This window comes from Talpa europaea, assembly GCF_964194135.1.
Source record: "Talpa europaea genome assembly, chromosome: 2".
In the NCBI taxonomy this organism is placed as follows: domain Eukaryota; kingdom Metazoa; phylum Chordata; class Mammalia; order Eulipotyphla; family Talpidae; genus Talpa; species Talpa europaea.
Window position 1 is genome coordinate 61357413 of NC_140068.1, and position 23190 is coordinate 61380602.

The 23190-nt window shown below is 35.3% G+C and overlaps 1 protein-coding gene across 29 annotated transcripts in view; it reads left to right on the top strand.

Annotated features, from left to right (window-relative positions):
• Positions 1–23190, top strand: part of SNAP91 (synaptosome associated protein 91) — a gene marked incomplete at both ends in the record, with an annotated part of 119807 nt that overhangs the window by 25713 nt on the left and 70904 nt on the right. For all 29 annotated transcript variants that reach the window (XM_084227825.1, XM_084227801.1, XM_084227798.1 and 26 more), the window contains 4 exons: positions 18740–18882; positions 19511–19586; positions 20289–20391; positions 22011–22104. In XM_084227825.1, the coding sequence (XP_084083951.1) occupies positions 18740–18882; positions 19511–19586; positions 20289–20391; positions 22011–22104 (416 nt within the window). The remainder of the gene's footprint in view (positions 1–18739; positions 18883–19510; positions 19587–20288; positions 20392–22010; positions 22105–23190) is intronic.

Genomic DNA, 23190 nt, shown 5'->3' on the forward strand with positions numbered 1-23190 from the left:
AGTTAAGGGCACAATGTTTTGTCAGTGCTTTGAAGCAACTCTTTACTATTTTAATTCAGATAAAGTCATTACATTCTACCCTTTTTTGTTGTTAAATACCTCTGTGGCCAGAACTCTTAAACTAAATGGTGAGTTTTATTATAAGTTAAATAATTATTACCAGCTTATTCCAAAGACTAGTTGATATAATAAAAATAGTGCTTAACTAAGGAGCTAACTTACACCTGAAAGATTCATCTACTTTTATCTGTTTTGCAGATAGCACTGTAACAGGGAGAATGCAGGTAAATGATATAAGAAACCAGTGCTGACTGTAGGATGTGAAGGAAGGCTAGAATTAAGCAGTTGAGACAAAGGCAAAGTATATTCCAGATACATAACAAATATTTAATGAATAGGGCTTTTGTGTGCCAGGTACTATCTAGATGCAGGGGGTACATCAGTGAACTGATGGATGCAAATGCTTTCCTTGTAGTTTTATTTGAGGTGGGGGACAAGAAAGTCTGTAAACAATAAAGTGTAATAGGTAAATTAAGGAAGATGTTGAAGACCAAAAATACTAGAGGAAAGAGATGAAAGCACAGAAATAAGAATTACTGAGTTAGGGCTTTGAGTGTGAGATTAAAAAAAAAAACTAGATTTAGTTTGTAGGTGATAGGCCATTAAAATTGTTTAAAGCAAGAGAATGAACAGCTCAAGGGGATGTTTTAGGAATTGGAAACTTCATTCTTGTTGAAAGGAGCAAGCTGGGGAGATGGGAATCTACTTGGTAGGACTGTGTCAGAATCTCAGGAGTAGATTCTAAAGCATTGGTAGGTGGTGTTTTTATGAGAATTAGAAAAATGGATAGAGTAAAAGAAATGATGAAGTTCATAACACTTAGTGTGGTGATAAGGCAAAGAAAAGAGTCAAAGATAAGAGAAATTCCAGGTCTAATTTCACTCACAGAATGGCTAAGTAAGAAATTAAGCAGTGTGTGTGTGACAGTCCTTAACTTGCACAAATCAGGGATGACCCCTCTTTATGTTGAACCTTACATTAATTCTTTTTAATAATGTTGAGATGACTGCTTTTGGACAGGGAAAATCAAAATGTTTATGATAGCCTCATTTCTCTCAGTCTGTGCCAAGGAACACATTAGGCATTGCTCCTACTACCTCTAGCCCTCTCCCATAAATGAAGTGTCTTCCAGTTGGGAAGGAGCCCTGGGCCCTCTATCTGGTGGACTGACACACTGGTTGAGGGTCACCCAAAGTGGCACCTTCAGCAGACTGTCATGCCCTGAAGGTGCAGGAGGCAGGCTGTGTCCATGGGGGTGTGTTCTCACCCTTGTTATAACTTTGGAGTGGGGTCTGTGGCATTTAATCATAATTCCTGTCATATTTAAACACAAAGGGATAAGTTTTGCTTCTTTTTCTAACAGAAATAGAGCAGCAGATGAGTACATTCTTTAAAGAGAATATAACAAAGTCTCTGTAGATATTACATGTCTCTTATTTCATGTTGGTCATCTTTGAACAGGTGGCACAGATCTTGATATAACTCATTTTAAGAAAAATTGTCATGGAATTTTCTCCTATCATTTCATTTCTCTTGCATAAAAGGAGTCATTACATGGTGGTTTTAGGGTTTCTTGTAACTTACAATTAATGCCAATGTGATACTAGTTTCTGATTTAAAAAAAAAATGAACAGATCCCCAAGAATTGGAATTATTATCGCAGGCTTTGGGAATAAGGAGAATAGGAATATTTATCATGGTTCTTTCAGAAAAGTTTCACTTGATATGCTCTACATTTCTGGAATTTTGCTGGTGAAGTAGAGCTCACATTTTAGAAAAGCACACAGATATGTGAATAAGCCTGCATGCTTTTGATAGGTGGACACTAAAGGCATGTTCAGAATATGATGGAAAAGACTGTGTGGTAAGACCCAAGGAAGCTCGCAAATGAAGTATTGTCTGAGCATCTAGAATGAAGGGAAGCCCTTGAGTGGGCAAGTAGAAAAAGAGAATGTGTGCCAGGGGTACAGCATTTGCAACTATGTGTAAGCATGAAAGAGCATGGGGAGCTCCTGTTTAGAGATACTCTGTATGAAGGAGTAACAGGTTGTGATGGAATTAGGCAGAATGAGACCTGTGTTGGCCTTTCTGAACCAGGGTCCCTTGTTTGAACCATAGTATGCCGAACATGATTTGAGAGACTATTTTCTCAGTTTTCCCAGTGTAGCTGAAACGATTACAGACACATGGAAGGAGAAACCATTACAGACACATTGCTACATGCAATGACTGCTTTAGGGTATTGGGGAAGCCAGGTTGAGCAGGACTCAATTATATGAAACTATTCATTTCATCAGTAGAATGACATGGTCATATTCAAATGTGGAAACAAACATTTGAGAGATGGTTAAATATAGAGGGGGGAAATGAGCAGGAAAATGGGTTATGAGGCAATTGTGATGGTGACCCAAATAGAACATAATGTGATGAGAAGACAAGCAGTTTCCGAGATAATATAGAAGGCAGTATTTGTATAACTTGGTAATTAGTTGAATATCAGGACAAGAGAGAGGATGTGAACAGTGCTAAACTGGAAAAACTTAGATGCCTTTTTGGATGGTGATACTTTTATGTGGATTAGACAAAGGAGGTTTGAAGAAAAGATATTGACTTTCACTTCCGTCTTACTGGTTCATTTTAGGTTATCCACTTATACTGGAAGTTTAGATATGGAAGAGATTGCTAAAAAGACTTGACTGAGCAAAGAAAAGAAATCTTGGGGATACATAATATTTAAGGTATTGGAGGAATAAGGAAGTCCAGTTAAGAAGAATGAGAAGGAAATGTAGAGATAGAAAAGGGGCTAGAAATGGTGGGTCAAATCCTGGGAAATAAGGCTTTAAAACCTTGGTCAGGCTTTTCCGATGGCACATGGAATGGAATAGGTGGGAACTAGAGGGTGTCCATTGGTTTCAGCAGTTTAGAATTCACTGCTGATCCAAAGTAAATTAAGTAGCAATGGTAGGAATTACTGGCATTTTGTAGAAGCTCCTGTAGTTTGAGTTATATCAGATTCCAGAGATTTAAGTGAAGAAATGGAGGGAATGTGTGAGTTTAGGGTGTCTAGAATATAACACAAAGTCAAGAGAGGAATTTGGTGCTTTATGGTCCCCCAAAATGAGCTGTATTTGGGCATGTACTCAGAAGATGTGGGGTGTAGAGGATATGAAAGAAAGAATAAAGATTTACAGTGTAGGCAGAGGGAATGAAAACTCAGAATCAAGTAAGGCCTTGGGACGGAGAGAGGATTCATCTTTCTTCAAGGTTTAGGAGGGAAACCTGCAGACTCCTATGTCACAAAATGTGAAGAAAGCCTAGAAGGTATCGCCAGAATTCAAGGGTGCTTTTGTTACCCTGTAACCTATAAGACCATTGTCGTGTACTTGTCACTTCCATCTGTATTAATAATGGAAGCTCTGTGACCCATGCAGCTGCAAATTTATACTTTATATCTCAGATGTCTTTGATTTCTGCTGCCATTCCCCATTTAAGAACACGTGGGAGGAATTGCAAGCCATGATTGGTCATCTTTGAAACAAGTTATAGTATCCAGAGTTTATTGCAGATTGATAATCCTCTGGTCTATCTCTCATCCCTTAACTTTATCTGTGATAGAGGATTGCTGCTCAAAGTATACACCATTCTAGAAATTTAAGAATATTCTTCAAAATTTAAGTACTATCAGCATAACTACCACCACAATTAAAACATTCCTTAATATTATCTATCACCTGCATCATATGTATATATTTTTTTATCATCCATGTTTCCCTTTATGCTTTCTAACTAATTTTTTTCTGAGCTGGCTAATAATCTTTGTCATCTTATAAACTATAAATGACTTATAAACTATAAAAGTCCTCTGTGGACTTTTTGTATATACAAAGATCCATCATTTATCTTTATCTTGGGGTGTTAAATAAATGGGAGAAAAGAGCTGAAGCAGAAAAAAGGAAATATACACACCTCTCGCTCTCTTTAGACTATGGGGTCTTAGAAAAGCTGTGAGACTGCATATTATTGCACAGGGCTGGGGGAGCTGGAATACCCCCTCATCACAAGCAGTGACTGCTCTGGTGAAAGTAAAAGGCCATCCAGTAGTACCTGAGAACTTCAAGACAAAGAGAAGAGTAGAATAGTTCAAAACCATTTTATTGACTGACAAAATTGGTAATGTCATATTGTTTAACGGAATATGTTGCTGATTCTACGTCCACTTTAAACTATGGATCCTAACCATTATGGGTCAAAAGCTTGGAACTGCTATCCTTGACAATGTGTGTGAGAGAATTCATTTTCTGTAGATATTATTTGATTACAACAGAAAACTCTCTACAGGTATATTCAGTTCTTATTGGGCCAGCTTCCCTGGGCTCCTTCTCTAGCCTAACTTCAGCTTCTGAGATCTCCAGACTCTTACTCGAGACTTTTCTCTGAAAAGGGAAATGTGACAATCCTAGAGATATTTATGACTGTCTTAGCTGTGGTAGGGAGAGTGCTACTGGCATCTTCTGTTAGGCATCCTTTAATGCACTGGACAGCCCCCGCAACCAAAATGTCAGCAATACTAAGACTAAGAAGCTTCTTCTAGACTGAGCATCAGGGAGGTAAGAAAACAGGCAAAATTATATACCATACTTCTCAGTGGTAAGATTGAAAAATTTATAAGAATATGAGAATGGGAAGAATTAACTGGAGAGACTATCATGAAGCAAAATTTATGGCCAAAATATCCTTCATTTATGAAACCGCTTATCTGCAAAGCATACTCAGATCACTTAGACTCAGTTTTAAAGAAGTGAGAGTGAGTTATGGGTGGGATGTAATAGTGCCAAATTGCTATACCATTTGAATGAAGGGAAATGAAAATGAGAAGCTATAAAATAGAATAAGAAGGAATAGCCACAGCAGAAAGTTTAAAAATTTACAACCCTGTTCCTTTTGTATTGTAGAGTTGTTGTGTCTGCTGCTATGGTTACTAACATGCCTAATGTTTAGACACAGGGAGTGATATAGGTTTGAATGTAAAAAACGTTGTGATAAAACTCTTTAAAGTTCTTATTTTTAAACTTTATTGACAAAAATAGGAGAGGTATAAATTTTTCTTTGACATTAAGTTGCAGTGTGATTTAGAAAAGTTTTTGTAAATGTATTTGGCTTGAGTTACTAATAGCTTCAAGCTACAAAGAGATGTTAGCAATAAATATTAATGAAGCACTGTGTTAGGACAAAAATGGTTGTATCTCGATTTAACTTATATTAAATACACTTGGACAGGGGTAGTATGTAACTTTGTGTTGCCCCTTATGAACATGGAAGATTTTTAAATCTTAGAAACCACTGTCCCGCAAAACAATGTTCTCATTAGTCTAATGGTTCATGAGTGGTCTCTTTAGAGCCTGTGTTAATCATAATGTACCTAAAATGTAGTAAAGCTTAAGACTAAAGTATCAAAGAAAATAACCTTTGTTATAGTGTTTTAAGGATTGAAAACACTGAGTTCCATTCTAGGACGTTAGGAAGATCTTTCAGTCCTGACCCTCTAAATATAGTGGACTAGGAACTTGATTATTTTTCTGCCTATTGGATAGAAGTGAGTGGTATAAGGTAGCCTGATGGGAGTTCTCACCTATGCAGAGCTTGAAGCAAAAGAAGAGATAGTGAGGGGGCTTGGGATCTCTTGCAGTTTTACCTTTTGTCTGCTACTTACCTGTTATATCCGGATCTCTGGTCATTCATTCTCCCCCTACATTCACATATCAGTAAGTATATTAACAATTTCATTGGCTTTGAAGGAAGTATAAACCCCTTTTTAGCTTTTCTTTTCATTTTTTGCCCTCTTTTCATAAGAATTTAGGATAAGAGACTCTTACATAATTACTCATTTTACTTAAATATTCTTTTTCCTTCCTTACCGTAATAAAGATATATGTCAGACTATAACATACATAGACCTTATCTTTATATACATTTGTATAAGTGTGATATATTAAGAATTTGTGTTCCTTGATATTTCAGTATTTCAGAAAGGAAATAGGTGGGGTTTCTTTGGACATTTCTTCCTAGAAAGTTCTTTAGAGGGTTCTGAAGAATAAAAAGAATAAGAATCCGGGCTAGACCAAGGAGATGGGATAATGCTTGGAGATGTTGCCAAGGATTCTTGGTTAGGGGAAGAGCAAGAGTGGAAGGTAGGAAGCTCAACCCAGTACTAACCTTGGTGTGAAAAATGGTAAGAATTGGGAGACATCCTAGAGGTTAAGCTGTACATATAGCAAAGGAGAAATGTCCTGAAAGTCTTTCTGCAACAGGAGATGCCATTTCAAGATACTGTTTATTTTTAGGAAACATAAGTTTCACATATGTGGGTAGGGAGCTTGATTGGAACAGAAAACTGATGCCTTGTTTTTACTGCTTGATCTTAACTATGAAACACTGCTTTTCTTTATGGCTTGGAAACAGTCTAAAAGAAGCTGTTGAATCTGAGGATATCTGATTATGAAATGGCTATTCTTTTCTGAGAACAGAATGGGAACTGATGAACTGTGGTTAGAGCAGGAGGAACTTAGGTTACATATTTAAAAGGACATGCAGGGTTCATCAGTGTTGGGATATGGTAAATTTGCTAACTTGACAAATTATTCTTTAGAGATTCTTAAAATACTGTTTGAGATTATTTAAATGAAAATCCCTTACTTATTTTTAGCCCAAGGCTCTGTGAGAGAAAAAAAAAACACAAAGGCCAGCATGGAAATAGGACATGAGTTAATTTACCTGACACACTTGAAGACTAGACCTATGGGGGTCATCAAGTGGCAGTGGCAGTGGCAGGAAATAGAAACCCAAGCTCACATATCTTCTAAAATCTCCCTGGCAATGTAGTCAGCAAAGGCCATCTTTCCAGAAATTACTGCCAGCTTACAGAACTGGCTTGAGATTCTCTGTGGATTGCCCAGAACACCAAGATCTTCTGTTTCAGTGGTCTGTTATAGATGTCATCTTCTACTACCTCTGTAACACTGTTTTTATACATACCCTTTTAAGGTTCTGGTTGTATAAATTGTTACCTGATTCTTAAAGCACAGAGTTCTTCTTTTGAGGACCCCATGATAATTTATAAGAAATCAATTTGAAGAGGGTAAAATATAAAAGCTATATAGTACTATGGTGGGTGGACATATGTAATTATGTCTATCTCATAGATGAAAACTAAAGAAATCTGATAATTTACAGTTACATTGTTAATGCCAGAACTAACAGTGTATAGATCAGATCCTAAAAAACAAAATTGTAAAGTTCCCATTTTTGCCCAAATAATTTTCTACCACCCTAGAGTTAACTGAGGATACAATATTTGGTGCAGGAACTGTTTACATGCCCACCTCCACACCCAAGCAAGAGTGGCCCTAGCTTCAGTCAGGTGGACAAATGGGTGGGCATTGTGCTGCCTCCTCGAAGCTTTATGAATCATCATGCTCCATTCCAGTAGCAGTGTGGCCAGCATCTCTTCCATTCCAGGTGATCAGAAGAACCATCATAGTTTAAATTGTTCACTTTTGAAAGTTGCTGGGTTAGAACACTTTTGGGTATAGTTAGCCATGAAGCTCAAATGATTGACATAGCTTTGAAAACATAGTGTTATGTGCTCCACAGATAATAGACATACCTTCAGATAGAGCTCAAACATGGCACAGGGCCTGCAGCTCCCTGTGGTTGGAAGTGACCTTAAAGAAGAGAGTGTCCAAGTAAGTGAAAGTGGTGGGAAAAGAAACAAGAAATTTAATACAAGCCTCACCTACACTGCTTCTCTTCCACAGAGGGTACAAGAGGCAATTCATCCAATTGTTCAGATGCTGTATGTTTACCATTCTTGAATTTTCTCTGTATCTCATGCTTCCCATCAAACCCAGCAACTAATCCTCTTGGAATTATCCAGATATCCATGTCCATCCTATCTTTTGCTTTCCTGCTTCTATTCCCATTGCCACACTCATACAAATTCATTATCACTTTTCATCCTTCATTTTCAGTTTTAAACTCTGCTGCCCCAACCAGTCTGTGCTCCAAATAGCCATATAGTAATCCTTCAGAATATAAATTGAGTCACATCATTCCCTTTATCAAAATTCTGACACACTCCCACTGCATTTAATGACATACCTGTTTCTTCCCCTGATGTATAATGCACTGAGTTATCTGATCGGTTCTCTGCCACTTTCTTCTTTGTTTGCTCTTCTGCAGTCACACTGACTTTCATGCTATTCTTAAGCCCACCAAGCATGCATTCATCTCAGGGCCTTTGCACTTGCTGTTTTCTCTGTGTGGAGTGTTCTCTCTCAAGTTGATTGACTGGCTTACTCTGTGGCTGCATTTAGGTCTCTTTAAATGCCATTTCCTTCAGGAGGCCTTTTCTGATCACCCTGTCTGAGAAAGTACCTACTGTTAATCTCTATCCCCTTTATTTCTCATCACAATACTTATCTTTGCCTGGCACATGTCTAATTTTTGGTGTCTTCAGTCAGAAAGTAAGCCCTGTGAAGGCAACCAGTGTCTGTTTTGTTCACTGCTGTATTTCTAGTTGATTAGGACCTGGCACATGATAAGCATTCAGTAAATATTTATTAATGAATGAATAAATTGAATTAGCAAAGAATGGCAAATCCTTTTTGATATAGGTGTCCAGGGGATAAATCCAATTATAAAAATGTGTGTATATTCATTCCTCTTAGTGTATTTTATATATAAATATTATATATGTCCATGCTGTATTTATATATAGTATATATATGTAGTGTGTGTATATGCATAGTATGTTTATATACTATATATATATCATCCCACATATATGTGTGTTTTAATAGGGTGATATATATATTTTAATTATATAGTTTAAGAAAACAGCTGCCAGGTAGTGCTATTATTACCATCATACTAATGTAGAAAAGGAGCTTGAGTGAGGCGACTTTGCTCAAGGTCACAGTTATTAAATAATAGATGATAATTGAACTGGGTCTGGCTAGCCTCCAGAACCTTAATTGACTGTGCAATATACTGCATCTCCTAATTTGGAATCTGCCAAAATCCTGTTGCCATCCTAGGGGAACAATTACCTTTAGTAGGAGACTTTTGGAGTATGTATTTCTATAAGGGACTACAAAAAGTTACAAAATTCGCATATTTTTCTTCGAGATGAGTAAATTACCTGAATAGTTTAGACACTAGATTAAAGTTCACAGGTAGTAATATAAAAATACAAATGAAGTTTTCATTTAGTTATAGTGACTAAATGAAAAAACTTGAAAGCTCACAGTTTTATACATCTATTTAAAGAAGAATTTCTTTGAATTAAGGATACTTGTCAGGTCCTACGAATACTATTCATCATATAAAAGCTGTTCCCTTTATTTCTGTAAACTCACAGGCTCTTTTTTTTTTTTTAATTTCCTGCTCTATCCATGCTTGTTATTTACAGCTAACAATTTCGGGTCATCACTTCTTCCTCTAGCTGTCCCCATCTTTGCTCTCATGTATGTAGCTCTCAGTACCTCCTCCTTAGTCATCATTCCCACCTAAACCCTCACTGTATCACCTCATCTTACATGCTCAGCGCTGCCTAACCTTACCATGTTTCTCCTAATACCTCTCATCCTTTTTGGGTATATCCATGGGATGTCCAACCACTTTTACATTTTTGTTCTGATTTGATTATTTTCCAGTCTTCCCTATGTTACCTCAGAACTCCTTTATGCAAAATATCACTTTATGAAAGTATTTCACATTGCTGAGGCTTCTTTCTGCAAGGGAGAAAGATACTCTTTCTGCGTCTTAAAATATAACCCTTTCAGTTGTATCCGCTAGTCTAGTTTCTCACCAGAAACAGAACTTTTATGCGGAGGACCCTTATCTCAATGGAAGTCATTGATAGAGTTGTAGAACACTCTGTAAATGTACAGAAACAGTGATTTTGAGAAGCAGTGAGATACTTAAAGCATATTAGAGCTGAAAGAGATCATGAACCTGATTCTTTCTCTTTTTGTTATATCATTTTGTTGTAGGCTGTATTAAGATGCTTTTGGCTGCAAGTAACAATACTCCAATTAAGGAATTAATAAGGTTTCTACTGTTTTCCTTAATAAGAGGTATATAGCTAAGACAGTTCCAGGATTTAACATTTCAAAACACCACCACAGGTCCAGGTGTTTTCCTTTTATCCCTTCTGCTGTCTTCACTTTGTTGGAAATTCCATTCTTGTGTGTCAAGATGGCCTTGATGTCACATGCCACATAGAGCTACATGCATTAAAAGAGAGGAGTTGTATTTCCACTCTGTAAGCTGTGCAACTCTGTTTATTGCTGAGGAAAAGGCCTTCCCAGATGGCCCATCAGACCACCACTCTCTTCTCCTTGTTTAGGTACAAGGGAAGGAGGGGCTGCACATACTTCATGGGTACGGAGGTATGTAAGATTGTGGGGAGAGGGGCAGTTCTGCTAATACAAAGGAATGAAAAGACATGTCAACTGATGAGGGAATCATTAGTATCTACATTTATTCTGAATTCAAAAAGAAAATTTGCATCATTATCTTTTTGTGTTGTCCAGTTTGGAAGGATTAGTTTTTGTTTACAAGTATTTGCAGTTTTGAGTTCCCTCATGTTAAGTAGCAGGAAGAAAAATGATACAGATTTTTTTAGAACTACATTTAATAATTTTGCATGTATGTCAGTTTATGTGGCAGAGACCCTGAGCTATTGTAATGTGTTGGGCATATTTAAAAACTGAGTACAGATGTAAAACTGTATGTTGGTCTACAGATTCCCTTTTTGTGGGGGCTCAAGTTTAGATGATGATTGTAAGATAAAAGAATGACCAATATTTGTTCCACTTTCTAGTATTCAGTATAAAGAAAATTGCTGTTTTCTTGGGGCTTGACAGAATCATGTAATTGAACTTTAGGGATAGAAATTTATTATTTTTAAAAATTAATTAATATATTAACATAATTCTTCATTTTTGTACAATTTTTGCTTTCTCCTCTCAGGTGTAGTCCCTATAAAATTCGCACCACCAATTCACCCATGAACTATCACCATAGTCCCCTGTGCTCTTCCCTCCTCTGTTTTGCTCCCTCTCCCTCCCCCTCCCCTGCAGAATGTCACTGATTTATAGTTGCCTGTTACTTTTGCTTTTTTTTATTTATTATTGTTAATATTATTATTATTTTTTACTGATCCCTTATTTGGATCCCCTGTATTCCTCCTATAAGTGAAACTATATGATGTATTTCTTTTTCCTTTTGGCTTATTACACTGCGCATAATCCCTTCCAGTTCCATTTATGTTGCTCTAAATGGCATGAGTTTATCTTTTTTGATTGTTGAATAGCATTCCATTGTGTATATGTACCACATCTTCTTGATCCAGTCATCTATTTTTGGGCATTTGGGTTGTTTCCATATCTTACCTATTGTAAATAGTGTTGCAAGAAACATAGGGGTTCAGGTATCCTTTTGAATTACTGTTTTTGTGTCCTTTGGGTAGATTCCTAGGAGTGGAATTGCTGGGTAATATGGTAGCTCCATTTTTAGTAGTTTGAGGAACCTCCACACAGCTTTCCATAGTGGTTGGACCAGTTTGCATTCCCACCAGCAGTGTAGGAGAATTCTTTTTTCTCCACATCCTCACCAACATTTGTTGTTGCCAGTTTTTTTTTTTTTTTTTTCAATGCATGTCATTCTTGCTGGTGTAAGGTGCTCTCATTGCGGTTTTGATTTGTATTTCCCTGATTATAAGTGATGTTGAACATTTTTTCATACACCTGCTGGCTATTTGCATTTCCTTTTTGAAGAAATGTCTTTTTACCACTTCTGCCCATTTTTTTTAAAGATTTATTTATTTACATATATAAGAGCTGGGATATAGGCCAGAGATGGGGCAGGGGGGCGGTGAGAGGATTCACCAAAGACAGAGTGGGGAGCAGAACATGCAGATCAACTGTAATACACTGTTGAGGGGAGCAGCAGGCGGAACAAGAGAGGTCTGCTGCACCATGTGGGTTAGCTCCCTGGCCCGAGAGCAAACTCGTGCTGCAGTGGCTCCCATATCTTCATAGCACTGAGACGTAACCCCGTGCGCCACCAGGGAGGCTCCCTGCCCATTTTTTGACCTGATTCTTACTTTGTTTTTGTTGAGTTAGTTTGAGTTCTTTGTATATCTTTGTGATCAGTCCCTTATCAGTTGTATGGAATCAAAAATTTTCTCCCAATCAGTAGGGTGTCTCTTTGTTTTGGTTACCATTTCTTTTGCTGTACAGAAACTTTTAGTTAGATGTAATCCCAGCTATCTTTCCTTCTTTCCTTTCTTTGCTTTTGGGGTTGAATCTTTAAAGATGTTACTGAGATTTATTTCATGTAGTGTTTTACCTATATATTTCTTCTATCTATTTTATGGTTTCAGGTCTTATGTTCAATTGTTTTTATCTATTTTGAGTTAGTTTTTATGCATGGTGTGAGGGAGTAATCTAGTTTCTTTTGCATGTGGTAGTCTGTTTTTCCAGCACCATTTATTGAACAAACTGCCCTTGTTCCATTGCATATTCTTTGCTCCTTTGTCAAAGATTAGTTGTCCATCTATGTGTGTCTTTATTTCTGTGTTTTCTATTTCATTGGTCTGTGTGTCTGTTTTTGTTCCAGTACCATGCTGTTTTAATTTTTATGACTTTGTAGTATATTTTGAAGTCTGGGAGCATGATAGATTCATTCTCAGGAGAGCTTTGGCTATTCAAGGGTTTTTGTGGCCCCATATGAGTTGCATCAATACTTGTTCTATTTCTTCGAAGGAAGTCACTGAGATTTTTATTGGGATTGTGTTGAATCTGTAGATTGCTTTCGGTTGGATGGACATTATGATAATGTTAATTCTTCCAGTCAATGAGCAGGGGATGTCTTTCCATTTCTTTGTGACTTCTTCTATTTCCTTTAACAATGTTTTATAATTTTCTTTGTATACATCATTCACCTTAGGGAGAGAATTTTAAAATGGAGTAGAAGACAGCTTTATAAATTCAGACTGCTCGATAAGACTGTTTGTAACAGTGAAAATAGAACACAACTCTTCCTATATAATTTGGTGATTCAGTGCTGTCTAAATGGAAAGAAGTGAATGTGTCTATTTGGCCTGGAAGTGATCAAGAACACAGGTTATATAGAGCAGTCCAACAAGAGGTGATGAGGGCCCTTTCATGTGCTTCTCCATTTTGATGTTTTTTTTAATTGAGATAATATTGGTTCACAACATTGTATATAATTTAGAAGTATAGGATCTCCCCCATCAGATGTTGTTACCGCACCACGCTCACCACCAAGACACCCATCTTCCTCCACCATAGACCATTGAACTGCCTCCCATATTGGTTTTCTCCTCTCCTGTACCCCTCCTGATCTGGTAGCCTCAGATTTACAGTCAAATCTCTAGAGTTTGTTGTTGATGTGGCTTTATTTACTTGGCCCTTTGTTTTGTTTCTCTCTATTCTACATGTAAGTGGCACCATCTGGTATTTGTCTTTGCTATTTTCTTTTATGACTCCTAAAAGTTAAAGTTGTTTTCCCACTTAACATTTATTTCTTTGAATCTCTTGCTATATTATCTTGCCTCAGAGAGATTTTCTAACATTTTCTGTTGCTTAAAACTACCAAAAAGAGAGGCTTGTACTTTGTGGCAAAATGGAATAACAGGGTCTGTATTTATCCTCCTGTCTGAGACTGAAGAAACTGAGCAAAACATATCACATAGTTGTTTTGCCAGTAAAACAACTCCAGGTCCAAAGATTCCATTGGAATATTCTAGCAAACTTTTTAAAAACTAACAATCCTTAACTCTCCCTAAAATAATGCACATATTCCAGAAAATTGAAGAGATAATACTTTTCACTTTTATTCTATGAGGCCATCGGAATGACCAGATTTGTCTTCCCAAGTTCAACAGTGTTTAGTTTGACCTTGAATTTTAAAGAATTAAAATATGACACATATTTGGCATTTAGATTCTCCTAATCGTCAAGAATATTTTTCTTCATGTTTATGTCCATGCTTTGGTTTCAAGCCCATTAAGATGTTTTTTAAATTCTTTAAATGAAAACCCTTTATTTCATGAAGAAATAGAGCCATATAAATTCATAAACTGCTGTTAAGATTATAATATAAATTGGTACAATCATTACCAATTACAATGTTGTGAACCAATATTATCTCAATAAAAAACATTTAATAAAGTTAAATATGTACATACCCTACTACCAGCAATTTTTTTTCTATGTGGATACCAAGGATAACAACTCTCAAGATATTTGATGGTAGGATTCCATTGTACTCTTAAATTATTGAGGAATTCATAGAGCATTTATGTGAATTATTATATCTTTATATATTTGTATTAGAAATCAAAACTGAGAAAGATTGCAAATAGTTTTCATTTTTATATGACAATACCAAACTTATGGCATGTTAATACAAGTAATCTTTTGGTGAAAATAGTTATTTTCCAAAACAAATAAAAGGTATTACTTATATATTTACAAATCTCTCTAATGTCTTGCTCAATAGAAAATGGATCTCCTTCTTTGTTTCTAGTTAGTCTGTTGGGATATTTTGTTTTAACATGTTGAAGGAAAATATGACCTCACGCAGACACACAACTGGTAAAGGGAGAACTATTTTAATGAACTTTTCAGAAAATTGTGAATATTAATTTTTAATATCACACCATAGTTCTGTTGTACTCTGTTGCATAAAAATCCATTGGCATTGAACTACCTGTACTTTGAATGGATTTAGTGCATTACTTTGTAACATTATGCACTAATCATTTGGAAAATATTGGTTTAGTGAAGTTATTCACATCTCTAAATATACACATTTCTTTGTGTAATATCAACAGTTTATTCTTAATGCCACAACCGCACTTACTAGAAAAATCCCAAAGAATTGGAAAACTGTCAAACTTACTATGGCAGATGCAAGTTTTCTATAGTTCTAATTTTTGCTTGAAAGATTGAATTTTATCATTGGTAACAAGTACTGACATTTGTTTTTCTTTGAAGTGACAGGTTTACTTTATTTTCTGGATAATAACTGCTGAATACCAATTCTGAATCACCATCGTTTGAAGTCTGTTTTGTCAAGTACATAGTGGTCTATAATGAAAGTGGTTAATTCAGTTCACAATTTGAACACAGAATTACTTTTCCTTGAAGCAACCATTGATCTTTGTTAGGTATCAGAAATGCTGTCTGCATACTTTCCATTCAGTGACAAAATAGGGTAGGCAAACATTTCCTATGAAAGATCTGAGAATAAATATTTTAGGCTTTGTGAATCCTTCAGTTGAGTTTGAATTGAGTGTTGCAACTATCCAGCAGTATCATTATAGTGTGAAAGCAGCTATAGACAATATGTAAACAATTGGCATGGCTGTATTCCAATAAAACTTTATTTATGAAAACAGGAAACAGACCAGCTTGGCCCAGCAAGCAGTAGTTTTACAACCCCTAACATAGAATATTAAAAAGATGAGTATTTTAAGGTCAATATTTAATTGTTACTAACTTATTCTTATTAATGCCACAACTGCATTTGTCAGAAAAATCCCAAAGAATTTGAAAGGACATGCTTTTCAGCAGCATTTATATCTGTCATTATTCTTCTGTCTCCTCTCAATAGTATCCATCCATACCTGTCTTCAGTGCTAACATCTGAGTTGTGGATTCTAGAGCTCATTGTGCCTATAGAATTTTCCATAAATTATCTTTACTCTCATTTTGACCTCACTTCTTTTTCACTTTTTCTCAAACATACTTAAATTTCTTCCATCTTTAAACCACAAAAACCTTTCTGTGACCCTCTCCCTTTTACAACCAGTCTGTTTCACAAGGCAGCAATCTCCTAGTTGTACATTCTATTCTTGAGGTTCAGTTTATCAGGGCTTTCTGTGATATTTGACACCAGTAACTATAGTTGCCTCTTGAAATTTTTGAAACTCTTTTCTTAATTGATTTCACCATTTCACTTTCCTGGCCTTCTCTTTATCATTCTGACTGTTCTTTCGCTTCTCTTCTAGTCATCTCTTAAATGTTGGTCTTTTATTTTAGCCTTTATTCTTTTTTTTTTTTCTAGAATATAACCTTCATTGATATTTCTAAGATCTTTGGGTTGCCTCTTCTGCTTATATGATTTCAATTCCCACTTCATTGCTGATGGTTCCCAAATTTGTATCTAGGCCAAATGTTCCTCCTGAGCCTTAGAACATGTTTCCAGTCCCTTTGAGACATTTTAACTTGGAGCTCCAACAGCTATTTCAAATGTAGCGTGTCCAAAATAGTTTATGTCTCCTTTGAACAATTACCCTCCTAGTTTAGTGGGAAAAAAAAAGTATTCATTAAACCCCAAACCAAAAATCTGGAATTGTTCAAGAATTTTTCCCATACCCCTAATATCCATTTGTTCACTTGAAAATCTGTTCATTGTGCCTCCTAAATGTCTTTCTGCACCCTCATGATATCCCTCTATTTTTACTGCCTTTTCATTAGCTCAGATTTACTTGATCTCTGACTCTCAGTTGGGCTTTCTTACTTACTCTTGTCATCTTTCCAGGAAAATGAGATTATTTCTTATCCTATACCTCGGTTTACCTTACCAATAGTATTTAGTAATTGCTGAATAATGTGGATAGCTATAAAAGCTTAACTTTATTGATACATTTCTGCTAATAGACTTGCAGTAGTCCCTTTGGTCCATAGGATGAAGTCAAACTCTTTAAATAAAATGTCATATGTGAGATCCCTCATTGGCTATTCCCTAGATTTATAAGTTCATCCCCACAACCTGCCCGCACATAGCTAACACTTTGACAACCTCTTATGGCTCCATGGTTTACATATTCACTAAAAATGTCTTTTTCACTTGCCTCCCATATTATAGCTGACTTTAGCATCCTACTCAACTCCTTCCTCCCCATGGAGACTGTCCCAATACCCTTTGTATTCTCATAAATCACTGTCCGTACAGCCATATTTACAAACATTTTTACAAACATTTATTTTGGATGCCCACTTTGTTTAGACAGTTTGAAATTCTTATACTAGCTCCTAAAGGCACTAATTATTATCTTCATTTTAAAGATGGAGGCCTGAATCAATGAGACGTTAAGTCTTTTGCTTAGATTTGCACATTTCGACAGGGGATAGGATGAGTTCTGGACCTACCCTCTTTCTGCTCACATTGCTTCTCTTTACTCATCTCTTGCAGGATTGTCATTATTATCTAAACAAGTATTTGTCTCCTCTGGCCAGCAATGCATTTCTGTATTCCCAGAACCCAATTCAATGAATAAAGGAATAGAAAAATCTCCAAGTATAAAGTAGTCCCATGATATAGTTTCAGAAAGCAATGTTATATTGTATTTTTTTTCGTTTTCAAAGAGCTTCTTGTATATATGTTGGAATGAAGTGTGTGTGTGTACATTTTGTTCAACAAATGTTTATTGTGGGCCGCACTCTCTGAAGTGCTGTACAGGAAACAGACACTGATATGACTGTTTCCATCTTCCAGAAGCTCTGGTATGATAGGAACTTATGACAGATACCATTTAATCTGAACATCCAGCAGGAACAAAGTGCCTTGAGCTTTAAAGCAGAGGAAGGTCATATATGCTTTTAAAAGAAATCAGAAAGATCTTCTAAAGGATAAGTGGAATTCCAGTAATGAGAGAAGGGCGCTAAAGGGATTGAGATAATGATTGGAATTTAAAATAAAGTAGGAAATAAGCCAGGTTTGATCCATTTTTAATTCAGAACAATTATTGATACCCTTTAGTCCTGGAATTAAGAGCTCTTCCAGTGATGGACTATCAATTTTTTAAAATCTGTTTATTGTAAAATAAATGCATAAAACAAATATATAACTTAATGATTACTGATTTGGATTTTGAGTAAGGAAAAGGATAATTTGCCTCTGCATTGTTACATGGGGTTTCCCGGAACTGGTATCACATGCTGTCCAGTGCAGGGTGGTTGGGTATGGTTATTCTGGGCTGTTGAAAGTATTTTCTTATGTCCACACTGCTCCAGTGTAACTTGATGTCTTTTCCTCAGCACATGCTCTTCAGTTGCCTCAGCTAACTTTGTGACAACACTCATCAGTTGTTTTCTGAATGCTGAATAGTCCCTCTGGACCACTAGTAATATTTGTTCTCTGAGGTACATGTGGAATCACACCAATAACGTGGAATCACACTGATAACATGTGGATGTGGATAGTGAGTGTGTAATGACATTTAACTGTGTTATAAATTCAGGCATAACAAAGATTAACATGAGACTTAGCCCGGAATTTTTACAGACTTTCTTGGAATTTTTTATTTAAAAAAAATTACTTTAGTGTCAGAAAACAGATAAAATTCAGAAAAGGTGTATAGAAAAGAATTCAGTAGGAAACAATAAACTAAAAAATATACATTGAGTAAATAATGTATTTATATGTCCATGTATACAAATATTAGTTTATTTTTTTAAATTTTTTACTACATACTAAATCAATTTTCACTCATTTAGGTAAGCAGGTCTAGATGTTTAAAATTTGAAACTAATCTATATGTAATGACAATATTATTGATCAATATCTTCTGTTTTCATAGATTTGATCCAGGCTACCAATGAGACCAATGTTAATATTCCTCAGATGGCTGACACGCTCTTTGAGCGGGCAACAAACAGTAGCTGGGTGGTTGTATTTAAAGCTTTAGTCACAACACATCATCTCATGGTGCATGGAAATGAGGTAAACTAAGCAAAATTAACTGTTCTATTTTCATTGGGGGAGAAAGAGTTTATGGAAGTGTATGATGACTTAGGGCCTTTTGAGATTTAACTAATTAAAAGAAGAAGAAGAGGAAATCTGTGGTTTAAAATCATCTAGATCGCAATTTAAATCTTCTTTTCAACTGTTTTTCAAAAAATAAATGCTAAATTAGACTTTTCTTTCTGGTACCTATAATTTGTATACCATGTAAATGTATTAGTAGGAGGAAACATGAGAAAAGAACAGGAAAATTATTTTTATCATAGGAAATACTCCTTTGTGTCTTGTAGTGAAAATTGCTTTCATAAAAATGTTTAATTTTGGAAAATATTAATTAAAATTACTGATTTTATTGATATGTTGTATCCTATTATATTTTAGTGTTTCTGTTTTACACAGAAACAAAGGAGCATACAGTTTAATTCTAATTCAGCAAGCACTTTTCAGTCCCTTTTTTCTTCCTCAGAAAGCAACAAACTAGGAAGCTCTATAACTGAGTAAAAGAGATCACAATGAGAATTCATTAAAATCATTCCTTTAGTATAAGAAATTCTTTAAAGGCAAGATTTGAAAATATTGGTATTTACTTCCAATTTTTGTTTTTCAGAGATTTATTCAGTATTTAGCCTCTAGGAATACATTATTCAATCTCAGCAATTTTTTGGACAAAAGTGGATCTCATGGTGAGACTATTTTTATCATTTCTATGCTGATGCTTTTGATACAGAATTTGTTTGTTTTTGAAGTATGGGTATTAGTCCAAAATTATTGTAACTGATGATTTCACTGGTTATTTAAGAAAAAATGTAAAAGTAAATATAGAGTTTCTTTATAATAACTTTAAAATATTTTTAAGCAATAATTTTCTAGCATACAGCATATATTTTTGTCTTCTTCAATGTTTGCCTTATTAGGTAACAGTGGATATCTGCTAGACCTACAGTTGTTTATTTATAAAGGCATAAGAGGCAGTGAAATAAGAAGTACTTTCAGAATTTTAGATAAATTTTCTTTGTAAGCTGATAGAAATTGAACTGCAGTCATTATCAGATTTACTGGTTGCCTATTATGTATAAAGCAAGCGCAGCAAGCAAGTAGACAGTTATCAGACAGCTACCTATATTAAGTATAAAACAGTAAACAAGGAAAAATCAGAAAAGATATTATGTATAAAGATGGTGGCATAACTTCATGAAAAACCTTGCAATGTCTTGTACCAAAAGTATTTCTTGCCTAATTAGGATTTTAAATGAGTCCTATCTGACACAATTATTGACCTCATCCTATAATTATTTATATTTGTGGAATTAAAAATAGGTATTAAGCAAATCACACTTGAAGGTAATTTTATTAATTTGTTTTATTTCCTCTACCCCTTACCCCAGGTTATGATATGTCTACCTTCATAAGGCGCTATAGTAGATATTTGAATGAAAAGGCTTTCTCTTACAGACAGATGGCATTTGACTTTGCCAGAGTGAAGAAAGGGTATGTTTTTTCTTTCTCATACTTATCTGAGCTGAATAAAACTTTGAGGAATACTTGGTTTTTATAAAACTAAGTTTAAATGTGAACTAATTTTGATCATGAGGGCCCATTTTACAGTCACTTGAGAAAAGAAATTCAATTTAATATTATCAAAGTAAGCCTTGAAGTTGCGATATGCATTATTTTATTTATATCTTCATGCAGAGAAAAATTACTACTTAGAGTTTACATAGCACAATGCTTTATTTGTTAAATTCCTAAACATAGATTGCTATTAAATAATTTTGAATGGAGAGAATTAAGAGTAGGTTCAGTTAAAATTGCAGTAACTCTACTTGACATAGCTATTTCAGTGTGTTTTGAAACTTTGCATATATGTTATGGAGGTCTTTTGTTGTAGATAATACTGTCCTAGAACACATACATATGCACACCCTGTAATTGAACTAATTTTTAATACTACTCATCGATTAAGAAAACCTCATTATAAAGCAGAATTATTTCCATTTTATTTCATGATTGCATTTATTTCCATCTAAATAGATGATTAAATTTAATCAGAAATGCTCAGCCATAAATTTATGCAAACCTGTTCCTAAGTTGAAATGAAATTAATGTATTGTAGGTGGTTTAATATTTTAGTCTCAAGAATCCACACAAAATATGTAATTCTATTTTCCTAATAGCTAACCTGACCATATCTTTCAACTATTTCATCATGATGGTGAAAAATATAAACTTCCTGTTCAAAATAAATTAGTTTCTTATAGGTGAACATTTCATAAAGTTAAGGTTTTTACTTCATCCCCTTCTTATTAGAGATGATTCTAGTTCATATGCCTTCCTCTGACTTTGTACATGGCTTTGGGAAACCATTGCCACTGTTCCCAGCTGTACGGTAGCCTCTTGGAGCACATAAACAATTTGGGGTGCTTTTGTCACCATTGAGGTTAAGAAGCCTGAAAGTTGGCATTGTCTGCTTCCATCACCTGGGTATTCTCCTCAGGTATTACAATACTGCCATTCCTGGACCATCACTGGATGCAGTAGCTCCCTAAGATACCTGAAGGTGAACATTAAGTTCAGTGCTCCCTCTGATACACCCTCCGACACTACCTTCCAGTTGCATCCCCTGCAACTAGTTAAACACTATCTCCTTTTGGCCAAATGTCGCATGCAATGCAATTGATGGTTAATAGTATGTATTCCATACTCCCAGCCCTATAGATTTTGGACGTGTCTTTTTCCTTTCTCAAACAAATACACAAAGTGACATGTAGGATATCTGTATTTTAATACTATTACTTTTGTTACAGATTTAGAAAAATTGAGAACTTTGAGAAATTCATTGAAAGTTTTAGTTGACCTCTTTTATCAAGACCACATTGTTTTCTTCTGGAGGGCAGTATAGAAAACATTGCCTATTTGCTTTAGTAATGAGAATGGCTAGGAAGAAATAGTGCAGAGGGGAGAAACAACTGCAATCTCTTCATATCTCAAATCACCCCACAAGGTTAAAGAGGAAATAAAAGGAAAAACTGCTTAGAAGAATGCGTGTGGCCTTGAAATTTCTATATACAAGGAAACTTTTATCATTTTTCTTTTATGAAAAATTGTAGGGCTGATGGTGTAATGAGGACAATGGCTCCCGAGAAGCTACTAAAGAGTATGCCAATACTGCAGGGACAAATTGATGCACTGCTTGAATTTGATGTAGGTATCTCACCAGAAAATGTTTCTTACACAATTGATAATGCCTTTGATTTGATGTTGGGCTGAAGGTAAAACCAGGAATTTCCTTAGTTAGCACATTTAGATCACCTTCGTTTGGGTAAGTTAAATGAGCACTTAGAAAGGCTGTTAGTACAATAGAAATGATTTGTCCAAGGAGTTTATCAGTATTTATTTTTAAGTCATGGGAAAGTATGGAACGCCATGTTTGAAGCAGGTTAGTGGCCTTTTTATTGTGCTTGACAGGCTGAAGTAGCTGTAAAATATACCTTCAAGCAACTAAATAATTTGACCTTCTGTTAGAAACCACTGTATGGACTGGTTAAATGACACCATCCACCAATGAGGATTATTTTTGGTTTATCCCTTTCTCCTGGTAATTCCTACATGAGTTATTGCTTAAATCTCTTAAATCCATACCTGCATCTCAACTATGTCAGTAGAGACTCTAACCTACACATGTGATAATGTGGTGTAGAATCAGAAATACACACAGATAAATCCAAGTAAAACTCAAGAAATATGAATAAAATTAGTAGATTTTATTTTTATCTATATCCTGTTTGTGGTCTTGTACTGTAATTTTGGAGAACATTATCATTGGGAGAATTAGGGTAAATAATACGTGGCTTCTCTCTATTTACCTCTTATAACTGCATATGAATTTACAGTTGTATCAAAATTACAATTTTAATTAAAAACATATCTGTACAAAAAAAATAGACTATTCTGACATGTAGGGAGATTCTTAACTCACATTGTAGTTTCCTCTATTTTGTTGGCTGCCTGAAATAAAGATTTTCTGCAAAGAATTTACTAACTTAAAATCTCTGTTAAGGTGATATGGTTTATTCTATAATTGAATTCTGGTCACAACACCCAATTCATGTGAAATTTCAGTAAAAGTACCAAGTCATTGTAATGTTGTTTGATAGATTTTACAGTAAGGCTTCCGGAGGTAGCTATGGAATTGCTTCTCATTTTATTCTTTCTATTCATTGATTCTTCTTTGCTTTTTCCTTGCCCTTAAAAAGGATGCAGCCTTAAAGGAGAAAAGTCATAAAGGGA